Consider the following 21975-nt stretch of genomic DNA (forward strand, 5'->3'; position numbering starts at 1 on the left):
GAAGGGGGGGGGCGGGGGAAGAAGTTAAATATCGTATACAAAGGTACGCGCTATACCCTCCCATACTCCCATACCACAGCGTGGGAACAGTCGTCGAGCAAGCGCTTTGAGTAGCATTCAAAACAGACATGGGTGCGGTGCTTTGTCGTTGCTTCGATTATTCACACGTGACACTGGGAGAGCAGAGGGAAGATATGATGGTCGCAGGAAGAAAAAAAAGATCAAAAAATACAAAAAATACAAATGCGGTATCGTGCATCGGAGTAAATGCCGGCCGAGAAAAAAAAAGGTGTTAAGTCGGACAGAGATTGAGACGAGGCCCGTAAGGCTTCAAGAAGAAAGAGAACCAAGGACGCCTGTGCTATGCAGTAAAAAACCAGAAGTAGTAGCGATATATATCAACAGAAAATATTTTGCGGGGCGACGCCATAGCCGCGTGCATATACCCAAGCAGGTCGCTTGATCTGGCGAGGCGTACATCGGAGAGCTAGACAGCCTAGCATTATTCCCCGTCATGTCGAAACTAACGAGGCGGGCGAGGAGGTGTGGTTGTGCCAAAGGTCACCGATCCTTATACACCTTGGGTTTCCACCCTTCTTTCACTTCTTTCTCCATGGCAGCCTTGCGCTCGGCATCTCGCACCTCCATCTCGATCCGCTCGCGGGCCCGTAGGATTTTGCTCTGTAGGTAAAAGCTCCCTCCCTTCTTCGGATCATTTGCGTCAAACAGCTTCTTGAAACGTTCCATTGTGTGTTCCATGTTTGCCTCGCGGCCCATTGGAGGCTTCACATTCAGGATCTTGCAGGCTTCATCGAGCGTAAGACCCGAGGAGGCGAAGTTGTTGGCCGCGGTTCCGTTGCCGTTTTGCGCCTGGGCTGCATATTTCGACGCGGCCGAGGCTTGCTTATATGCTTCCGCAAAGGCTCTTCCAAAGACCCGACCGCCCGTGAGGACTATCTGGGTTACAATCCGGTGTGCCTGGAGGTAGCCATAATTGTTAGTAACTTGTGGGTCTGGCTGTGAGGGGAAGACAGGGTGAAGTTGTAAGAAGAATTCAACATACCATCCCAATTTCTTCAGAGAACTACTCAAAATATGAGAATAGCTGTTCCAGCCTCGGCTGCCCGATAGATGGCAGATTAGGAATGAAGGTCCAAGGGCGTGAATGGCCGTGTTCAACAAAATGATAATTTCGTCGTTTGCCCGTCGAAGAATTTCTGGTCGGAGGATATTTTCGGGCCCGATCCGGCTTAGTGTCAAGTTGGGAAACACCTTGCTACTTTAAGTTTAGTGGATCGGAAACCAATCTGCCTTAGGCGTGACACAGGTGTCAAGGTGGAGATGAAATGGCATGTCGTGAAGTTTGCGGAACAATGCCCTGGATTTAATGATTTGTGATGTTCCCTGAGGCACATATCCACATATCCTCATAAAGAAATTTAAGAGTTTCATTTCCAAGTCCCTTGCGTTGTTCCAGTGCTGGCAGACCCGTATGAACGATTTCCGTATGGGGAGTCCTATTATTTTTGGTAGATTATGCAGAGCGCTTGGGACAGCGGAGCTAGGTTTCCCCAAGGTGCAATGTCCCTCTAAGACTAGTATTTCTATAGATAATGCCAAAGAATTCGTGGGTTCTATGAATTCTCCTGAGATGCCGTACATTTTCAGGGATTCCCATCCACGAGAACCGTTAAGAATTTCCATCCGGCGGGAACTGCCTCCAGTGCTGACCAGGGTCTAGGGTTAACCCTTTCATCATTGCTCCTTTCGCTTCCATTACATATCAACACCCTCTGAAATCTTTACTCTAGACATCGGCTGCCCCATCATCCATTTTAGTAATCCAACTGGCTCCAGGTCTAGCAGCTTGACGTCACATGCGCCTCGGAAACCTGCACGTGATACTCAGCCAAGCATCCATGGAATGGATCTCCGCCTAAGCTACATACCTACTGAATCAAGAAACTGGGGATAAGCAGGGAAGGAGCTTGGGCGATCACGAAATTCCTTGCTATATATAAATACCGAGTCTGCCGGCTCAACTGCCAACTTCTCTACATCTCCTCTACCCTCTACATCTCCCGCGGCCTCAGGCCTCGCTCGTCGATACTGGGATAGCGCTATAGACTTAAAGGTTGTGCCGTGCGTTGTTCAAAAGTGTGACTTGTGACACCCCAGAATGACCGTCTGGGCAGGTGGTTAACGGGTTCTTGGTTGTATGGCAGCAATCGGTAATAGTTGTCCCCGCACCCTTCTGCGTTTTTCTGAGCATATTTATATGTAAAGGTGTGCGCACGCACGCTTGTGTGGAGATCTCGTATTCCGTTTTCTAACTATCTATACAGAAACACCTTGGGTAGATTCCATGTCCCCGACTACCTATCCACACGATGATGGCGCCCCGGCGGCCTCCTTGGCCACCACTACGGCACTTCCACCCACAGTTGCTGCCTTCTCTCCCACCAATATTTCAGGATCATCCCTAGCTTCGAGACAGCGTTCAACGGTAATAGTCCACAGGAAATCACCCCTTCTCGTCGCAACCCCTCCCCCAATCACTCGCGCACTAGCCTACTCCCATCCTTTCCTGCTCCCATTAAACCGGCTGGTGGGTTTGCTTTCATGGTCTAGCGGGGATCCTTGGGAGAGTTTCCTTCTGGTTGCTGGCTTCTGGGCAACTGTTTTATACGGAGATGTGATACTACTCTGGGCGGGGCCTATTCTGGTTGTGCTGGGATTAATTCTGGCTATGTATTCGCGACGATATTCTCCATTATCATCAACTGGCCTTACTGGAGAAAAGCATAGAGGGCTCGGGGAGGCCGATGGAGCCTCCAAGCATCAGAAGAGCTTGGATGAAATTGTAGAAACCCTGAGAACATTCACGACCAGGTGCAATATCTTGCTAGAACCTTTGCTCGAACTGACGGACTTCCTTTCCACCCAGCGGACAGCTACTTCCGCAACAACTAGGCCAGCGTTGATATCATTGACAATGCGAATAGTTCTCGTAACCCCTATTTGGATCCTTCTAACTTTACCACCCTTCCGCCTCATCACTCCTCGACGTGTCATACTCTCGATAGGCACAGTCATTCTCACATGGCACTCTAAACCAGCACGCATATCCCGTGTCATACTCTGGCGCTCATTAAATATCCGTCGCTTATGTTCCATTATAACAGGACTTCAATTTTCTTCCGACTCTCATCCGAGCGACAAAGACTCCGACGCTAGAAAAAAGTCTCCTCTTTTCTCATTAAACCCTTTCCGCCGCAAACAGGATAGCAATACTTCAGCAGCTAATATTTCAATGAAAAAACGGCGAGCTGATTCATCCGGCGTCCGTTTCACTTTCATCCTCTATGAAAATCAACGTCGTTGGTTGGGCATTGGTTGGACTTATTCACTCTTCACATATGAGCGTGCCGCATGGACGGATGAGCATCTCAATCCTGTTCCACAAAAGGACGACTTTGAACTGCCTGAAGTAGAAGGCGGAAGTGCGAGATGGAGATGGGTACCTGGAAGCGAATGGCGGATCGACAACAGCCCGTCCGATGTTCCTGCCAAAAAGTCATCGAAATCAATTCAAAACACTAGCGGGAATGGTCCTGGCGAGGATGAGGGCTGGATATACTACGATAACAAGGTGAGAATATATTCCGTATTTACCAGGCCACTTATATAGCAATAGGTTTTTATCCTATTTTGAATCCTTGTATAAGTTATGTATTCGTATGGTTACTAAATTGTCGAGCAATAGTGGAACGATGGCCGCCGTGGCCAAGACGGCTGGGGCAGGTACACAAGGCGGCGGAAATGGTGTCGGGATGCTGAGCTCGTGGAAGTATCTCCCAGCACAGAAGTCACTCCTCCACCCTCTCCCACTCCAGAGAAGGGCCCATCATCCTCTTCATCACAGTCAATCAAACCTCAGTACGAAGATAACCTCTTAGAGACGGAAAGAAACAATTGTCCGCCATGTGACTCCTGCAAGGTCCGCAAGCGGCGTTGGTTCGGCAGCAGCGAGCTCTCAAGGGCCCTAGCCTCCTCGCCAGGCTCAACCTCCAGTGTACACAATAGCGAATCAGGCTCAGCCGCCATTGCCACAGGCACAGGCGCAAGTGCAAACGCAAGCGCAGGCTCAACCGCGATGAAAGTCCCATGGCCGTCGAGTAGTAACATCACCAACGTTCGTCCCACATCCATCTCTACCTCCTACAACAACTCCCACTCCTCATACGCAAACAGTTTTGACAATGCTGGTGGCGCTGGCAGTTGTAGTAGTAGGAACAGTTTTACCTCCCGACGACGTAGTAGGCCTGGTGCTAACAGCATGACCTTGGCCGATGCAGACGGCGAGAGCCTCAGTCGGAGCATCCGTGATCAGGAAATTGAGGAAGCGGAGAATGCTGTGGACAGCTTTGGGAATCGGCCTGGTGGAGCAGCTGAAAGGACGGAAAGGGGCTGGGGCTTGGGCGATGATGCACATATGGGCTTAAGCTAAAGGCTTAAAGCAATGAAATAAAAAGAGAGGAAGGTATCAATACGTTGCTTTTAGTGCATTTTCCCCCCCTTTTGCATCTCCAATTATCACTCTTTTTCCTGAAGCGTTCCCAGTGTGGCATTATCTTCCTCTTATCCAAGGCGAAATGGAATCGGCCGGGCAGATTGGGATGTCAAAATGGAGGAAATAAAAACCGGGACGAAATTGAAGCATGGCTGAGGCGTGTGGCGTCTCTACATTATATATATATATGTATGTTTTTGTGCATGTTCGAGATGATGTGATGCATTTTTCTGTGTTTTTTTTTTTCCTTACCACGCATATCAGGGGGCCAGGGGTGCGGGCCGTCCATTATCCGATTTTTATTTATATACGACATTTTCTCTTATGTGTAAGCCACCTTTCTCTTCCCGTTTTATTGTTTTTCTAACTCCCAGGACAGACCTAGGACATGTGTTATGTTTTATCTCATGAATCTCTTATGGGCTAAATGTCATTGCCTCCTTATGTAATATGATCAGTTATATAGCTACTACCGATACCTGTAACCATTTAGGGGGTAGAGAGACGTATTCATAGAGAGCAGATTTAACCGATGGAAAGCAAAAACAAACCAACAGATAAACACTTCAGGGACAAAACTGCAGAAGCGACTGAAACACACCACACTAGCTCACCCTTACCGACCCCTTCGATCCACCAAAGAAAGAAAGTATCACAACGTAATCCCTTCACACATCTTATCCACATCCTCCCCCTCAACCGCATCCACTCGATCCCTCACAGCTCTTTCCACAGCCTCCTCAATCTCATCGTCCCCGCCCAGCAAATCTAACCAACCCCTCGTATCGTCGCGCGCCAGCAGCCGGTCCGCCACAATCGCCACGTCCTCCCGGCTCACATTCGCCGGCACCCCGCCCTCCAACACCACCTCTTTCGTCTTCCCCAACTCCACCCTCCACGTCGCGGGCGCATCCATCAACGGGCCCGGCCGCAGCAATATCGCCTGGAACCGCTTCCTGGGCCCCTCCCCCGCAGCCCCGCCCCGCGCCTCCGCTTCGTCATCCATGGCTGCGCGCTTGCGCGCCATGGCGGTGAAGTACTCGTCCGCGGCCAGTTTGGCCTGGTAATAGTCCGGCAGGACGTCTTGGTTGATGTGCTCGAAGCGGGCCCAGGTGTCTGCGGAGAGCCAGGGGGGCTGCTTGCGGCGGCTGCCGATATGGGAGATCAGGAGCACCTTGGTGATAGAGGGGTTTGTGAAGGTTGCTGTTATGAAGTGTTTGGCTGTGTCGCGGTCTATGGTGTAGGTGCGGAGGGGTCCGCCTTTGCCGCCGGCGCCTGGTGGAAGGAAGGGTTTGTGTTGTGTTGTGTTAGCTGTATGTGGCTATATATATAGATATATATATAAAATAAAGAAACAGACATACCAGCCGCCCAAACAACATAGTCCGGCTTTGCGCGGTCTACGATGGCCTTCGCATCATCGACACTCTTCACATCGTCGAGACTGGAGACCAGCACCTCGACCTTGCCCTTCTTGCCCTGGCCCAATTTCAGGATGTCGCTGGTATGATCTGGGTTGCGGATCACGCTGGTTACGTCCCAGGAGCGGTTGAGGAGGAGAGGGGTTAAGAGGCGGGCTATCTTGCCATGTCCGCCGAGGAGTAGGACACGGGGATTCGACATATTTTGGAATATTTTGGTAACTAGTGAATGGGGGACAGGATAAGCTAATCGAAATAGTTAACTAGCTGGTATATGGTATGACTATGTTGAGTAGGTTGGTCGGCAGAATTGTCCTGATTCGAGAGGAGTCACAAGATTATATGTATTTATATATTTATATATATATATATATATATATATATATATATTTTCTTGAATATATAAAAATAGAAAAGATCTCGGAAGAATCCTGGGGTTGCGGGGACCCGGGCTATGGCGTCATAGAGCGGACGTCAGATACTCGTATCATTGTGATAAATCGCAAGAAAAAGAGAGAGAGATACCTCCTCTACGAATGACCAATGATGAGTCCGCATTATTCTATTTCTTACGATACATTGCTTCTGAGTACTAAGAGATTGTGTCGTGGAGAATCTGCTGCGTCTCAGCAATCCGGGATCGATTAATCATACCCACGCCAACTTAATCATCTGCTTGCATGAAGGAATAGTTAGTTAAACCCGATTGCTTCCCGGGCACCCACCGGACATTTTACGTGCACGTAAATCGACCATCAACGCATGTCACCTAAAAGACGAGCGAGATACGTGTGTAGTGCTCGGCCACATCGACAAGGAAGGAATTGCGTTTCGGTTCCGCGATTGTTAATCTCCTGTAAAGCCTTATAAAGTTGTTGAATTGACTATAAAAGCACTCCGCAAGGTGTTTATTTGAAGAGAGTAGACAGCAGCATCCAAATGCCCACAGTTGTTTTGCCGTAGCAGACGCAAGGTGCTTCCCTTTTCATGAGGGGTGCTTGCGGCTATCGGCGGTGTGTTGGTCGTACTTGTTAGGGAACCAGTCCGATTCTTGGTGAGCAAAGACCTAAATTCGATGAGAGATGGGGAATATGTCTTTGGATATCTGGTGATTCCCTGGATGCCCTTCTCCATTATATATATGAATATATATATCTATAACATTCTCGGGTTGTACGTCGCAATGAGAACTTGAATGCAAGTCAACTAAAACTTGGAAGGCTGACAACCGCTGTCTGGACAGAAAAATCCCGAGAGCACCCCGCTCTTGTTCTAGACATCCAAGTCCGAGAGCCTTACTTACTGTGGGGGCCAGGGGCCATTGAATTTCAAAAATGAATGCGTGAAGCATACTGTCAACCACGGTCCGATATGTCAAGGTAGTCAACTTAGTTCTCACAACGGCAGGCAAGCAAAGAGGCAAACAAATCTTTTCCATGATTTCCTCCCAAAACTGGACTCACCTCACCGTCCGGAGTACATTACTGATTGATATGGGTGGATTATTGGATTATTATTGATCTTGCGGGACATTGAAGATCAATCTGCATCTCAGTTCACTTGAGGAAGCCGGTGAGTTAACTACTCCGTACCAAATTCAATAATGATATATAATATTGAGAAAAGGATCTCCTGGTCGAAATTTATCATATTTTGTTTTGAACTGCAGGACTCAATTTTTGCATCCCCCTCGTTTGTTTTCTTGTCAAATCTTTTCGTCAATTGATCGAGCACAATTGGTTCCTTGAATACATGCATGATTGTTTGTCAGTCCGAAAACCCGTATGCCCCATCTCCCCACCCCAGGAGCCCCACTCACAATCCAGATAAGAAAGATTCTGTGGCTGAGAGCTGGGGAAGGAAAACGGGGCTCCTCCAAATATATATCTATTATTGTTGACTAGTTGGAAATGTCCTATTTTTTCCATGATTTACTGGGAACGCATAGAGACCAATTTATAGCATTACGCGCTTCCCGACGGATTTTCGATTATTACTCGGTTATTTTATTATTTTATGGCGATGAGCAAAAACAAGGAAAAAAAAGAAGGTCCAGGAATAACACGAACTCGACACGACACCATTATGAACTATTGTCCTGGATGCCAGGGATGCCAGGTTGTCAGGTTGCCATCACCCATGCCTGTTCATGCTTCCTCGGCAAGTTTTTTCTTTTCTTGAAGATTGGATGGATTTTTTTCTTTTTTCTTTTTTTTTATTCGTTTTTTTATTTGCCTTGACCTTGCAGGGGCGAAACCGTTCTTACTTCTGTGCTCCGTTTTGCTGTGATGGATAGTTATGTTGGTTGCATATGGACTACCTTGGCAATTGAGGGTTAGACATGCACACAGATACACCACATGAAGCATGTTCTTCTGTCATTCTGTTGCCACAATTGAATTGCTAGAAACAGCTTCCAATAAAAAATGAGAGACTATCATCATCATATCAGATTGTATATCTTGATAACTCAGACTCAGAGTGCTCTCCTCTCCACACCTGTATAAACTAAATATCTTTATACGATTTGCTGATTGAATCTCTTCGTTCTCTTCTTTGATTCCTTTCTTAAAGTAATTAAGTTAGCTACTCTTCCTTCTAGCTAGTCAACATTATATACTTCTCTTGACACTTCATCATTTTTTTTACTATTCGATCTTCATACCGGTTTACTAGCCTATATACCTCTCAAGAGAGATAGAAGAAGGGCAATTCATATAGATTGTAGACCAAAGGTGTCAAGAGCTGTCAGGAATAAAATAAAAAAAATAAATAAAGAATAAAATGAAAATGAAATGCTGTGTACATAGCTTGCTGTAAAATAGTGAACAGGCCAATCATGAACGCCCATAAACTCACAAAAGTATCGGCGAAGATTGTCGCCAGGCTAAATGTTAGCTTATTTTCTCCAGGCACATGGGGCTAATCTGATCCACCCGCCAACTTTGTTCAACTCAACAGCGGGAAAAAAAAAAAAGAAAGAAATAAAAATAGAAGAAGATCCTTCATGGATCATGAGGAATTATCAATATTTGTTAAATAGCTAGTTATTTTTGGAGGGGTTGGATTGGGTGGTTCGTCCCCTGTAGTTAGTTTACCATTTGGCACTGGTGGTAGCTGCGCTCTTTTGCCCCCAGCCAGCCTAGAAACATCGTGGAATAGTTAAATCCAGGAACGGAAAATTAATAAAATTATGCCATCTCCATGGAGTGAGGTGATTTCGGCATGGGGCCAGGGGAGCAGGGGAGCAGCGATTACCACCAAGGGCCTGGAACAAATTCACCTGCAAATCCTGGCAACCGGGGCCCCTGAACGCTGAAACTGTGCCTCGCAAGGGGGACCTAGCGGATGGGACGTCTTCTTGTTCATGGCAAAAATGCCCGACCCTTTTGGAGGTGGATTTTGTTGCTTCTACCAACCCTTGTAAATCCGGCGTGGGTCGGAAGATGGGATTGAGAGGAATACGGCCAACTTTTTATTTTTCTTATCACCGCTGGCTGACCCGATTGTCATCGTGCAGGCCTTTTTTTCTTTTTTTCCTTTTTTGGTGATGTTCTGGAGGAGCTGACCGCCACCAGTTTCAAACTGGGGATGTATGCAGTCGGAAGGTGCCTGTGCATGTATGTAGGTAAGATCTTTATCGTGATACGGACAGCGTTCATTCCTTTGCGTTTCGTCATTATGATCAGGAGGCGAAGAGTCAGGGGGAGAACTTGGGAAGTTACCAGCCTCCCATGTCCTATCCTAGAGTTTTTTTTGCGTTTGGGATCGTGCGTAGTTATTGGAAAAAAAAAAAAAAATAGCTCACACCTCACCGACGCTGTCTGCTCTGCGCTGCGAAAAATCCAACCAAGAAGGGAGTCCCAAATAAATCATTGATGCCTGCTGGGTTTCTTGTAAAATACCCAAAAGGAACGCACCTTTTTGACTTTCTGTACCTGAAACTAAGCGGCCCGTCTCTCTGGTTCCTCTGGCGCTAGTATGATCGATACATGCTAGCTCGGCCGGGCGCGGGCAAGCGAAGAGGCAGCTTGGAAAGACCAAAACATTCGGCGAAAGTTCTTTTGTATTTTTTCACCAAAGGATGGGGGGGCTGCGAAAATCCATTCATGGCTAACATCGATCAGGGTCTATTTGATATGTCGCTCGTTCGTATTATAGTTATCCGTCTTAAAGGCAATATCATCCACAGCCGCGAAAAGGAGCAATGCTGTGAGACCTCGTTCCATCCTTTGACCATAGCGTGCGCGCGATTGTATTATCGTTGTTGTGGATCATAAGTGGCAGCCGAAATAGGGTCTCGAGTCTCACTGACAATGATGAACTCGCAACTAAGCGGGCTGCAGAAGTCCTGATAATGAAATGTGGCGGCTAATAAGTATCTCTATGGCTATATATATACACGCTGTTAGCGAGAGATGAAACTTCGTCGGGCATCCGTCGTTCGCATAATTTCTTGCATGTTTCAATTTTTGATGAGTTGGACGCCTCCGTTCGAAATCATTGGTTACATTGCAGCTGTTTATCTCCCTCGCTCATTCATTCGGGTGTATCGATGAACGACAGGAAAGAGTCACTGGACAGTATTTGCTGCGGTTCGCGTTAGAGAAGAAGAAAAAGGCCTTTTTTTTTATCGCGGCCTTCTCATCGGATCAACCATAAAATTAAAAATGAGTTCCACAATATCGAACTGCGTATCCATGGATATTTTGTTTAATCATCCCTTGCCCGCTGTTGTTTCGAAACTCGGTTTCCGCTCACAGGCCCAGACTGTGACCCCACCATGTGTGGGCCATATTTATGAGTCGACCTTCGATCATCTTTCAGGCAGCCCGCAAGAATAAAATATACTGTCTCCTTCTACGGGTAAATGCTGAAGGTACGCAGCGTACAATTTTTTTTTTTTTTTTTTACAAAAAAAAAAGGTGATGGAAATCCTGCCCGGTGTCCATGCGGTTTGGATAGGTACGAGTATTTTGGGCCACAGGAGTTGAGTTAATAATAATACAGCTCCAGCACCAGGAAAACCGCGGGACGCCAGATCAGAACAGCGCGAATTCCTGGGCGCTGTTAGCCTTGAAACGGGAGAACAAACCCGTCAGCCCTTCTCGGATTTGTCGCTGTTGATTGACCAACAACGGTTTCGAAGCTGTGGAAACATTGGCGTTAGCGGTATCTATTCTGCAGGGTGAAATCGTGCCTGCATAGCCGTATCATATTCTCTCTTCTCCGATATTTCAGCGCTGGCGTGTGCGGTGGGCTGCAGCCACGCACCTGGCGAGCAGGGATGGCTCGAGAATGAGAACGGCGATGGACGCAGCACGCCCAGTCCTGCTTGCAGTTGACCCCTGACACTCCAGCAGTCACAAACTGTTCCCTTTCTGGCGTTTCTCTGAAGGTCTGCCTGCCCGATATTGGCTTTGTTTTTGGAGCTCCACGAGTGTGCTGCAGTGTCTCCACGCAACCCATCCTTATAATAATAATAAGAAGAAGAGCGCGTTCGACGGTGATCGCCCTTTGTTTTGTGGGAGAAACGATAGCGATTAAGTATAAATTTATCATCTTAGCTATCGTTTGTGCCAACAGTGTATTCGGGACTCCTCGCGCGGCCGCTAACCCACGACTAAACAAACGGCGGTAAATAATTCACAGCCTATGTGGAGCCAGAGGACTCGTGGAAATTTCTTCCCCAAGCCGATGCCAGAGGACTCGTCCAAAGACGAGGGACAAGAAACATTGAGAACGAGGCGTCACTAGGTTGATCGAGGGCACTATTTTCATCCCAAATCGTTGGAAAACTTCATGGCTAGCAACCGATCGAATCTGTGAGCACGATCCAAACTCGCCGGCTGCGAAACCCCCGTAATCAATTCTGGAATTCCTGAATGGGACGAGGGAGACGTGTTTGTATGTAACAAGCATTCATCCTGTTCATCCTGCTCATCCTGCTCATCCTGCTCGTCCTGTTCGCCCTTTTGATCCCTCCATCCGTTGTCTTATTCTCAAAACATCCCTCTATTAAACATCAGCCGAACAAGTCAGACGTTGACATTCGACTTACCAGCTGCCATTCGTGCTTCCTGTCGCCAATTCCCCTCATTTGTCCCAACTTTGCAATTTAAATATCGACAGACTTTGTAGCCTCTCTTCTCGTCTGTCCTACTTGGAACCTCCTAAGCGACCACTCTCCTCACCCTTTCGCTGGCTTCCTTTTTTCTTTTCGACTCGTACATTCCTTTCGTTTCTGATTTGCTCCCTTCCACCATTCAGTTCTTCAGTTTTATCCAAGCCGTTTTCAAGTTGCGACCTTAACTGTCTTAGACTTGCCGACCAATACAGGGTTGAGAAAGCAGATTGGTCGTATCTTCTTCAGACACGGAGCAGAAACAGACTGCAGGGTGGGACGCCGCAACCACACCACGATCACTCCCTCCCGCCGCACTTCGACGCTTGATTTTGCTGTGTCCGTCAGATCGTGACAACCAAGGGGATGAAGTTTGCACTGGTCGCATTTTATTTGAATTGATTCTTTTCGCCGGGGAATTAAAGGGCAGGTCCTTGTCACACGTACGTTGAGTACAAACTTTTACGATTCATTTTTGCCCGTGTTCGACTGCCCTGCAATTCTGCATACACATTTGTATGCATTCTACATGACCGGATGACTTGCATCCAAAAATTACGGTTCTAGGTGGCTCTTGGAAACTAACACTTCAGCATTCACATTCACGTAGGCTTCACTGAGGTGTTGAACTTTTCGAGTCAGGAACTCTGTTGATCGCCCTCCTTTTCCGCATTCCCTCCACCTGTCACAGCCGGGTTACAACACATCAGGGGAACACATACAATACATTCCTTTTTTCAACTCTACCCTGCCACTCCTTATTTTGTTGACCGATCTCGACCGTACCATCATCAATTTTGCCTTCGACAGGCCTCCATTTACCTCCCACGAACAAAGGATAGATCCTTAAACATGAATCGATTCAGAACCCGCAAGAAGGCCAGGGAAGCCCAAAATGGGCAGGACGAAAAAGAGGGCCAACCGCTGCCGCTATTTACATCCAAAACGTTCAAACGGGCAAAAAAACCGCAAGCAGAGACGACAACAGAGCTGGACCTTTCTTCAGTGCTCCCATCATCGGACGATTTCAGAACAAGTTTACTTATGCCAAATCTCTCTGCGCGATTTAGCATGTTACGGGAGCAGGACGATCCGAATTCTAAAATTGGGAAGGCCAATGATGACAGCGTACTCTTTCCAAAGAGAGCGTCGAGACTGAATGTCTTTGGCCAACTTAATAACCCGCTCGGCGACATCGCAGAAGTATCCTCGCTTCATGGAAGTTCAGCTAGGCCATCTTTTGCGATTGGCCGTGGTTCATACGCCTCTGGGGAGGGCTACGCTACTGATGATGGCGACTTCTCTCCTGGCGGTAGCATTATGAGCAGATCCCGGCCCGGTGAAGGGAACAATTTGTTTGGTGGGCGACAAAAAGTTTATAAAATACCGGTTGCGTCGACGACGCCAAGAAGTGGATCGGCTTCAGAAGCTTCAGGGGTCGGCGGCGGGATGGGGGGTAAAGCGGTGTATGAGGATGATGTTACATTATCTGCCTTCCAAAAACTGAGGGCCAAAGAGAAAGAACAGTTGGAACTTGAGTTGGATATCCAGCAGATTAGACATGATACGGAAGATGAGGGTTCCCTGGCTTCTCGGCCATCTGTCAATCGTACTTCAACCTCGAATACTTCGGTTGATTCTGGTCAGCGCAACTCGGGACAGGGGACAAATTCTCCAGTCACTTCTAAGTCAGTGTCAGTGTTTTCTCCCACAAAACCCAGTCCCACGTCAACTGGAATGGAGCGCAATCCTACGAAGACTCGACGGTACGGCCAAGGCATTGAAATCAACACCCAACAATCCTCCGCCATTTCGAGACTCGAAAACCTTAGCCGCCAGCGAGCTGGTGCTAATGACATTTCGCCAATAAATCGATCTGTGTCAAAGAGCTCAACTAGTTTAAATGACAAATTCCAACATCGCTCGCCAGTATATGCTTCTGCAGGTTTCCGCCCTACAAGCCCCCCTCCATCTGCTTCAACCGTGATTGGGGAAGCAGTTGATAGCTCAAATAAGGGCGAACCGGAGAAACCTACTGGAAACCTGGGTTTTGGCGCCTCGCCACCACTGAGCCCTCCCCTGAGTGAATCTGAGGAACAAAGATCATTAGAGGCCGCACTCCAACCAGAGGATCGTGGGAAAGCTACGGCTATGGGCCTTTTCAATAAACCAGCCACACAATATGACGACACCAAATTTACGCAACGGCAGCTTCAGATGTACGAGGGTAGAGATACTCCTCCTTTGCGACGCCGTACTCCATCACCCGCTGCCCCTGATATGGAATACCCTGCACGTTCGCGCGAAGTTTCCAATTCAACACATCGACCGAAGGTAGATACTTTAGTATCACAGTACAATAATCCCCCAGACGAGCCCCGACACAGCCGAGAAAGGTCTACAGCAAACAGCAGTCGTAGACCATCGCCATCGCCTTCAAAACCAAATAACGGAACCTTTTTGAGCGGAGATAACGGAAGCGAAGATGAGCGAGAACCGGCGTTGAATACCATGCTTTCAGCGGTTCAGTCACTCGAAAATATCCATCCCGCCTTCAGATCCAGGAGCAACTCTGGAGACTCCTCGCGGAGCTCTCTCAACAAAGGCTCTCACACTGGTACTCCGGAATTACGATATTCAGAAACCCATGATCTCAATACAATAGAGGAGAATGAAGGTTCTGAGGAGATTGTGGGTGAGGCTCCCGATTCACCAACACTTGGTCCCTCTGGGTTAGGTTTAAGTGGTCTGGTTCGTACACATCTCCGACAAGACAGCGACAATTCGATCTACCAGCCGCCTTCGCTGGAGGTCTCCAAAATCAAAGATATCGCACGAGAGCTCAATCCTGCTGTTAAAGCTGCTAGAGACTCTGACCACGCTACCAGCGTTCACAGTAATCCCTGGGAGTATGATGACCTATATAAGCCTATCAGTCCGGCATCTGACAAGGAACCCACGGTGGAGGTAGGGCAAGCTGACTTCTCCTCTATGTCAATGAGAGCGAAGCAAATCCTAGGGCAGGCGACAGCTTTACGTACGCAGTCGCAGGCACAGGCACCGTCGCCGGCCAACCCCCAGGATATATCAGGTATCCCACCCTCCAACAAAATGCGCGATCAGTCACCTAGGGACCCGATAACTCGAACTGCGCCGTGGCAAGAGGAACGCAAGCCAGGCCATCAAAGGTGCGGGAGCTCAGAAACGCAGAATGAGCGTGAAGAGCTTGCGAATGAGTTAGCTGAACGACGAAGAAAGGTGCGAGAGAAACTACGAAGCGTCGCAGAGAGCGAAAGCCGATCGAGCAGTCCATCTTCTGGCTATCGTTTCCCAGATTACGCATCAAAACACGGTAACGCCTTCGCGATGCTGAAGAACAAAGCTGGCAGAAACCCCATGCCCGGTCGTACTGATGCACCCCAATCAAAGGCGATGAAAATGCTTGGCATGGACAATTCTCTCAACTCATCGTCACCAATGCTTGCCACGAACGACCCGTGGCTTGAGGATGAGGAGAGAACCTTCCGTAACCGTGGGAGAGAATCTCGTTCAGGATCACCCCATTTTGGACCTCGGAATCACAATCGGCCTTGGCAGCCGCAAGCAAGCACGATGGGAAGGGTAAGCAACGATGGATCCAGAGAGTCGTTTACTGGTGAACCATCTCCATCGTCCCACCGGAGCTCTGGTAGGACTCGATCTGGCTCGGATGTGTCGGGTCGGTCAAAAAGCCAACCTCGCTATCATGATGATCTTGGACCCGTAGGGGAACATACTATCGGACACTCTGAAGTTCAAGGTGAGGAATCTAAGCCCTCCAAGGCTTCAGTACCTGTTTCCTTTCCCTCCCGGCCATCAGAGGAGGTCAGCGACCCTAGGTCTTCTGAGCGATCTGCATCTGTGGCCTCTGGTAGGTTCCGGAGTAATAGTCGTTCAGCTGCACAGGGCTACTACGAGCCTAACCCTCCTCTCCCTACTCAAACCCATCAACCCGATTTCACAGGGAATGCCCCACGTCCCTCTCCGATGACTCCATATTCCGCCAATGCAACACCACCTCTTTACGAAACTTCCCCTGTACACTCTTCCAACCAGACTCCCATTCTCCTGCCCCCCATGAACATCAGTAGCCAACGGAATCAAGGCCTTGGCAGCTCACATAAACGAGTGATAGACAAATCTAAGATATCCGAACCAACATTTGTCTCCTCAACATCCAACGTGCCCACAGTTGGTCTCCCGCCAGGAGCCAGTCTCTCCAACGGATCAACCCCGCCAATACCACCCATGAACCCACGACGTAGACGGCAAACAACAACGCAAACGTTCATAAATGCGTTTAAGGGCTCCGACAGACACGACCAACCAGCCATACCTTCTTCAAACCCCGCAAGCCCAATGGATGAACAAAAGCATCATAACTTTCATCACAATCATCAAAGCGTATTTTCTGATGAGGAGAAACGGCCACGGCCGCGGCAAAAATTACGGAAAATATCAAGCGAAGGTGGAAACCTAAATGCCAAGGCCCGGCAGCAACTTTTGAATAATAGCTCACCGGCTTTACCGCAAGTCCCGAAGAAGGTCCCCATGGAAGGTGGCATGTTTTGATAACATTGTCATTTACTTGTTGAATTTCTTTCTGACATGGGACACATTTTTGTTGTTTTTCATTCATTCTTTTTCTCTTGCTTTTTCTTTTTTTATTTTAGAAATCCCAAAGTTACCCAACACTCCACGGCGTACCATTTATTTTGATTTTATGTCTTGCGATATTGATGTCACGTTTTCATTTTTTGGGGGGGAAGGGGAAGCTGAGGGAACTACTCCCTCTGGATATACCATTTTGTTGCCATCTGTCCTTTAATCGTCCGTCGACCATTTCTTGTTTACTTCTCATGTGCTATACAATGCTCTACGGGCCTTTTCTTGATTGTACAATATTTTCTTTCTTTTTTTCTTTTCACAGGAGAAAAAAATATATGTTTCTAGTCTTCAACCGATTAGTTTTTTTCATGTGACCTTTTTTTCCCCTTTTCCTATCACTTTTGGCATTTCCGGTCGTTTAAGCTGAAAAATTTCGCCGTATGGTTTGGCGGTTTGTGGTGTTGGATATATCTATGTACGTACAAGATTCTTATCTAGTTCCTCTCGATATTTTTTTGTCCGCTGCATTCCTTGCTTTTTCTTTGTTCTTCTTGATATATTCACGTTTAGTTCTCCCACTGGCAGGGGGATCATGAATACCAAAAAAAAATGGGGAAAGGAAAACGGGAAAAGAAAACAGAAACAAGGACTTGTCTATTTTGAAAGAGAACAGAGACGCGCGGGAAAATAGGGCCCGTTTTATTCAGGTGAAGAAGACCCACCGAGATATCTTCCCAGTTTCCTCTCCCACTTTAACATGCGTTAGATGAATGGAAGCGATCATCCACTGCACTCCTGGTTTTGCGTATACGATTTATTCACAACACGGCGTTTCACCGCTTGATCTATCTGAAATCACTCATGCCTCTTCGACTTCCTGTGCTCCCCACGTTTCCATGCTCTTTTTTCAGTCTTTCCCCTTTCATTGATAACATCTAGGATCTTCAGTAAGGTAAGTAAAGGGGCGGACGAAAAGGACTTGGCCTGGTTTGATAGGGTTGGAGAGACAGACGACATTTCTCAGGTGCCGTTATCGTACATTACCCCTTAACCTCTGTGGGCACAGCGTCATGCGTAATATCGGTTGGATATAATCACCACACATTCTTCGTACGATTCCTTCTCGTCCTATTATTCCTATTGGATCGCACCTCAATCGAACCTCAATAAGTCAGCCATCTCATCAACAACACCCTTCTGGAAGATGGCGGAATATTTGTAACTCCGGACTGCCTGACATTCCTCCCAATCGGGTAATCCCCTGGGAAACCCCAATATTGCTTGTTGCGGGCAGTGGGACCGCACCTCAATCTCTACCGTTATCTCCTTCGGTAGGACATTTCTCCTCTCTCTCTGGTACTAGTCCTACTGTCTTATTCTTTTCCTTTGGCTTAGGTGACATTTATCTTTCCTTCACGCTCACTCAGAACAACCAGTCCTACAGATACTCTCTCTAGGCTTCGCGCTATCTTTCATTCTCCCATTTTCCTCAAGGAACCGTTTCTCTTTATCTTTATCATATTGGATTCGCTATCGCAGCTCAGCAAACGTAGCAGAAAGCTGTGTGAGCTACTTACACACCATAGTTTGGCGTTTAGCCCCTTTGTGGAATAGTTTATTCGTTGTGTTATTGGATCTCGCTTGGAGCCTTATTTGTTTACTGCTATTAGTTTCTGAACCTACCAAGGAGTATGGAATCCAGGATGGGACCGGATGTTAAGGAGTCATCTCAACAACTTTCCCGTTCATCCATACATGGTTCTAGAATGGCCGCTGAGCCACACAAACCAACTCTCGCGGACGTGGTGACAGGGGATGAGAACAAATCTATATTGGATACTGAGAGTTCGGTCAAGAAGCAAGCCTCGAGAAGAAGGCAATACAAGAGCAGCAAGAATAGGAATAAAAAGAAGGCAAAGAAGCAAGAAGAAGAACAAAGGAAGTCTATGGAAGAGCTGGCAGCATCTGTTAATGCAAGAGAGGGGAAGTTTGGTGCCACCAATCTGATTGATCCCAGTCGCGAATCGTTCCAGGGATGCCATTACGAGCCCTTTATTGTCGACAGCACTCATCTTTTTCGATCGTCAAGACATTGCCAAACTGGGGAGGGAAGCTTTAACGGCCAATACACGGGGGACACTGGTGGGTTTGTAACATTATTGGGATGCTGATTGGAGCCTGTGCGTTTCTGTTAAGATTGCTAACAGTGCTTCGAACTGCAGAGAATATGTCTCACATGGATAGCTTTGAGTCGCACCATTCAGATCATGCTTACCACTCCAACAGCTCCACCAGCCATAGCTCTCAAAATATCTCCATGCCAGTTGGCGGAATTTCAATGGGAGCCCCGGCCAGATCGATGCTCCAAACCAGGACCCCTGATCCTTATGTAATTCAGAGCCACGGGATTTATTTTGGCGGCTGCTCTGATTCCACCTCTTCCCTCCCATCGGAGACCTGTTCGGGCTATCAGGGACTACAACGGCAAACTCCTCCTAACCCGCCATCCTATCAAGCGTCTCAATATCGCCGTCCTCCCGCTTGGGAAGATCCGAGCCAATTTATGCATCCTCCAGGAGCAAAATTTGAAAGCGGTGATAGAATGTACCAGCCGTACATGCACTGTTTTTCGATCCCCAACGATGCACATAACCCACCAACCGTACCGCGATATAGACCAACAGTAGGGTGCCCTCAATATGCACCGGTCAGTCCTTTCAATAAGGAAAATAACCCACAGACTATTGAAAGCACCATTTCTCAATATCAACAGTGTGAAAAGGTATCAGAGGCAGAAGGATATTCAAACAGAGAAACAGAAATTCGAAGTGTCAGTAGTTCACTGAATTCTGTGCAAGAACGCCAGCAAGGGACCCAGCTATGTGCTGGACCAATTATTTCTCGTGAAATCTACACGCCCCAGCACGATTTCGACGGGGAATTGGAGCCAGTTGTGACTTATATTCTCGAAGCGTTTAGGTCCGGGGAGTATGCAGATTGTCGCCTGATCCTGAATTCCGCTGCGGAAAATTTCCCACCCATGTCCTTTCCTCTTCACTCGTTGGTTGCTTCAAGAAGTCCGCATCTCAAGGAGTTGATGAAAAGCATGCATGGTATTACATGCCCAAGGGAGATACACGTAAAAGGTGCACCCTCTTTCTCTCATCCTTTCGCACTCGGTATGGCGCTGCAGCATTTCTATGGTTTTCCATTGCTAGTTGAGGAGCAGCTAGACAATGACCTCACGCAAGCCGTTGACAACAGCAATGGCGAACATCAGGACCAGTGCTGTAAAACGCGTTATGGGGTTGAAAAAATGAAATTTGCTCTATGTTACGTTGCATCAGCTGCTTTCGTGGCAGAGAGTAAAATTCTTCGTCGAGCAGTCCGCCTTGCTACAAACGCGATCTCCTGGGATACATTGGAAGTTATTTTTCAATTTGGGATTTCATTTTCGGATTTTATGATTTCGCCAGTTAGTAGCCTTCATGTGAATCGTGAGCCAACTGCATCTTTACCCAACGGCAGTGAAAGGGTTGCGGAGAGCGATTTTATGAACGGACATAATCTCCATGGATGTCCTTACACACTTAATTGGGAGTTGAAGGATGTATGGGCGCCGCGGATTCTTGATGAGGCGATTGGCTTCATCATTGAAAATTTTCCTCGAAATTTTCAACTTGATCCTGACGCGCACTCACAAGAGTTGCTTGACAGGCTCTCTTCTGGGAGAACGCCGTCCAGGCGCTATATCAGAGAGGTATCCACATTGACATTTGGTAGTTTTGCTGATGCAAACAGCTGCAAATTTAGGAGAGAGGAACAGGTCATGTCAGCGATATTCTTGGCCGTTCCTTTCAAAATATTGAGGAAACTTTTTAATGCCATGAAAGTCAAGGGAGTCCTTACTGTGAGCATGGCGGAGGACATTATATTTGAGCGCGAACGGCGTCGGATTCGGGCTGTCCGGACTGTCAAAAAGAAGAATGAGGCCGCTTCTAGCAGCAACTTTCAACTAACAATTCAAGCAACCGATCCAATCGGTTGGCGAGAGGAGATTCTGGATATCGTGGGTGTCCCGAACAGCAGCCCATCAATTCGCAAAACCTGGGTGGGGCTTGACGCGCCTGAGGTAATTGAGATCAAGCCAAAAAAGGAGAGATCCCCTGGAGCTCTAGGTAGTGTAACTTTCGGTGCTTAATATGTCACACCCTTGCTTTCTACTTGGTGTCACCTTCTTCCCTTCATTGTTTTATTCTCAGGCTGTGAGGTTGTGGTGCCACAACTACAAAGCTGCAAATATACCCTGCTTCTGTGGCTCGTGTTTTTATGCTTTCTACCGTTTTCCGAGATAATACCTTCAAAGGTTACTATGGATCTGACAGATATTTCTCTTTTCTTTCCACCCCAAAATTCCTATCCCGTATCCAATTGTATTCCAGACAGAATGGATGAGAAAGACAGTCCAATCCAGCCCCTTCCTGTTTCCCTATTCGTTAGACAGCCCCATGTCAGCCGTACGCATATTTCGCCTTCTCTCTCTTTCTATTATTTTTCTTTCCTATTTTTGGTCCGGCTATCTTTGTCGTCACTTCATCCGTTCGGTAGTGTTCTTGTCTTGCTATCGGTGAGCTTCTGTGGTACATACTAGTAAGATAGCCCGTACCAGCAAAGCTGTCTAGTTTCTGTCATTTTATTCTTTGGGTTTTATTCTTATCCTTCGGTCTTTGCCGGGGCAGCGACGGGGCGGGCGGTGGCTTTTCAGTTTGGATGGTTAGATAGTACTTGTCATTTGATAACCCTTGCTTGGGACCTATGAATGGTGTTACTACACTCAATTTAAGTGTAACTTTAGATATCGTGGTTTCGCCCTTTTTGTTTTTTGTAGGAACTAGGGTGGTTCATATAATTGACGTAAAAGGGATCAACAACGACTTGGGTATTTTGGAGTACAGGGAATTGAATAGTCTGGTTGAATCTAAAAAGCAACTTCCCTCATTCCTACATGCTTTCTATGTCACGCCGTTGATACTATCCATGGATGTCCTCCCAGGATTGTAACAGAACAAACAATAATATTGCCAGAGGATGGATGCAAACTGGACGAATGAACCAGCTCACCCAAAAACCATTGATAGTATTACTATTATTGCCTTTACATTTCCCCAAAGCCTAGATTGAATGAGCTCCTACATCCGAACCCTCCGACC

The 21975-nt window shown here is 47.4% G+C and overlaps 7 protein-coding genes across 7 annotated transcripts; 3 read left to right on the plus strand and 4 right to left on the minus strand.

Annotated features, from left to right (window-relative positions):
• Positions 1-445: 445 nt before the first annotated feature.
• On the minus strand, positions 446-1704 carry HCBG_07095 (mitochondrial import inner membrane translocase subunit tim-16; the record flags this gene model as incomplete). The annotated part of the gene is made up of 2 exons (XM_045434144.1): positions 446-1276; positions 1661-1704. The coding sequence occupies 2 exons, from the start codon at positions 1702-1704 to the stop codon at positions 562-564; spliced, it is 759 nt and encodes a 252-aa protein (XP_045284935.1).
• A 263-nt stretch (positions 1705-1967) lies between these two features.
• On the plus strand, positions 1968-5018 carry HCBG_07096 (integral peroxisomal membrane protein; the record flags this gene model as incomplete). The annotated part of the gene is made up of 2 exons (XM_045434145.1): positions 1968-3652; positions 3767-5018. The coding sequence occupies 2 exons, from the start codon at positions 2366-2368 to the stop codon at positions 4508-4510; spliced, it is 2031 nt and encodes a 676-aa protein (XP_045284936.1).
• Positions 5019-5038: 20 nt separating this feature from the next.
• On the minus strand, positions 5039-6196 carry HCBG_07097 (NAD dependent epimerase/dehydratase; the record flags this gene model as incomplete). Its single annotated transcript, XM_045434146.1, has 2 exons — positions 5039-5848; positions 5938-6196. 2 exons carry the CDS (start codon positions 6194-6196, stop codon positions 5226-5228), a joined length of 882 nt encoding a protein of 293 aa, XP_045284937.1.
• A 783-nt stretch (positions 6197-6979) lies between these two features.
• HCBG_07098 (uncharacterized protein) lies at positions 6980-7432 on the minus strand (the record flags this gene model as incomplete). The annotated part of the gene is made up of 3 exons (XM_045434147.1): positions 6980-7060; positions 7172-7266; positions 7294-7432. 3 exons carry the CDS (start codon positions 7430-7432, stop codon positions 6980-6982), a joined length of 315 nt encoding a protein of 104 aa, XP_045284938.1.
• A 1973-nt stretch (positions 7433-9405) lies between these two features.
• Positions 9406-9870, minus strand: HCBG_07099 (uncharacterized protein; the record flags this gene model as incomplete). The annotated part of the gene is made up of 2 exons (XM_045434148.1): positions 9406-9738; positions 9805-9870. 2 exons carry the CDS (start codon positions 9868-9870, stop codon positions 9406-9408), a joined length of 399 nt encoding a protein of 132 aa, XP_045284939.1.
• Positions 9871-12970: 3100 nt separating this feature from the next.
• Positions 12971-17107, plus strand: HCBG_07100 (uncharacterized protein; the record flags this gene model as incomplete). The annotated part of the gene is made up of 2 exons (XM_045434149.1): positions 12971-16028; positions 16122-17107. 2 exons carry the CDS (start codon positions 12971-12973, stop codon positions 16727-16729), a joined length of 3666 nt encoding a protein of 1221 aa, XP_045284940.1.
• A 1361-nt stretch (positions 17108-18468) lies between these two features.
• HCBG_07101 (uncharacterized protein) lies at positions 18469-20966 on the plus strand (the record flags this gene model as incomplete). Its single annotated transcript, XM_045434150.1, has 2 exons — positions 18469-18907; positions 18988-20966. 2 exons carry the CDS (start codon positions 18469-18471, stop codon positions 20964-20966), a joined length of 2418 nt encoding a protein of 805 aa, XP_045284941.1.
• Between the last annotated feature and the right edge of the window lie 1009 nt (positions 20967-21975).

This window comes from Histoplasma capsulatum (genome assembly GCF_000150115.1).
Source record: "Histoplasma capsulatum G186AR genomic scaffold supercont2.11, whole genome shotgun sequence".
Lineage (NCBI taxonomy): Eukaryota > Fungi > Ascomycota > Eurotiomycetes > Onygenales > Ajellomycetaceae > Histoplasma > Histoplasma capsulatum.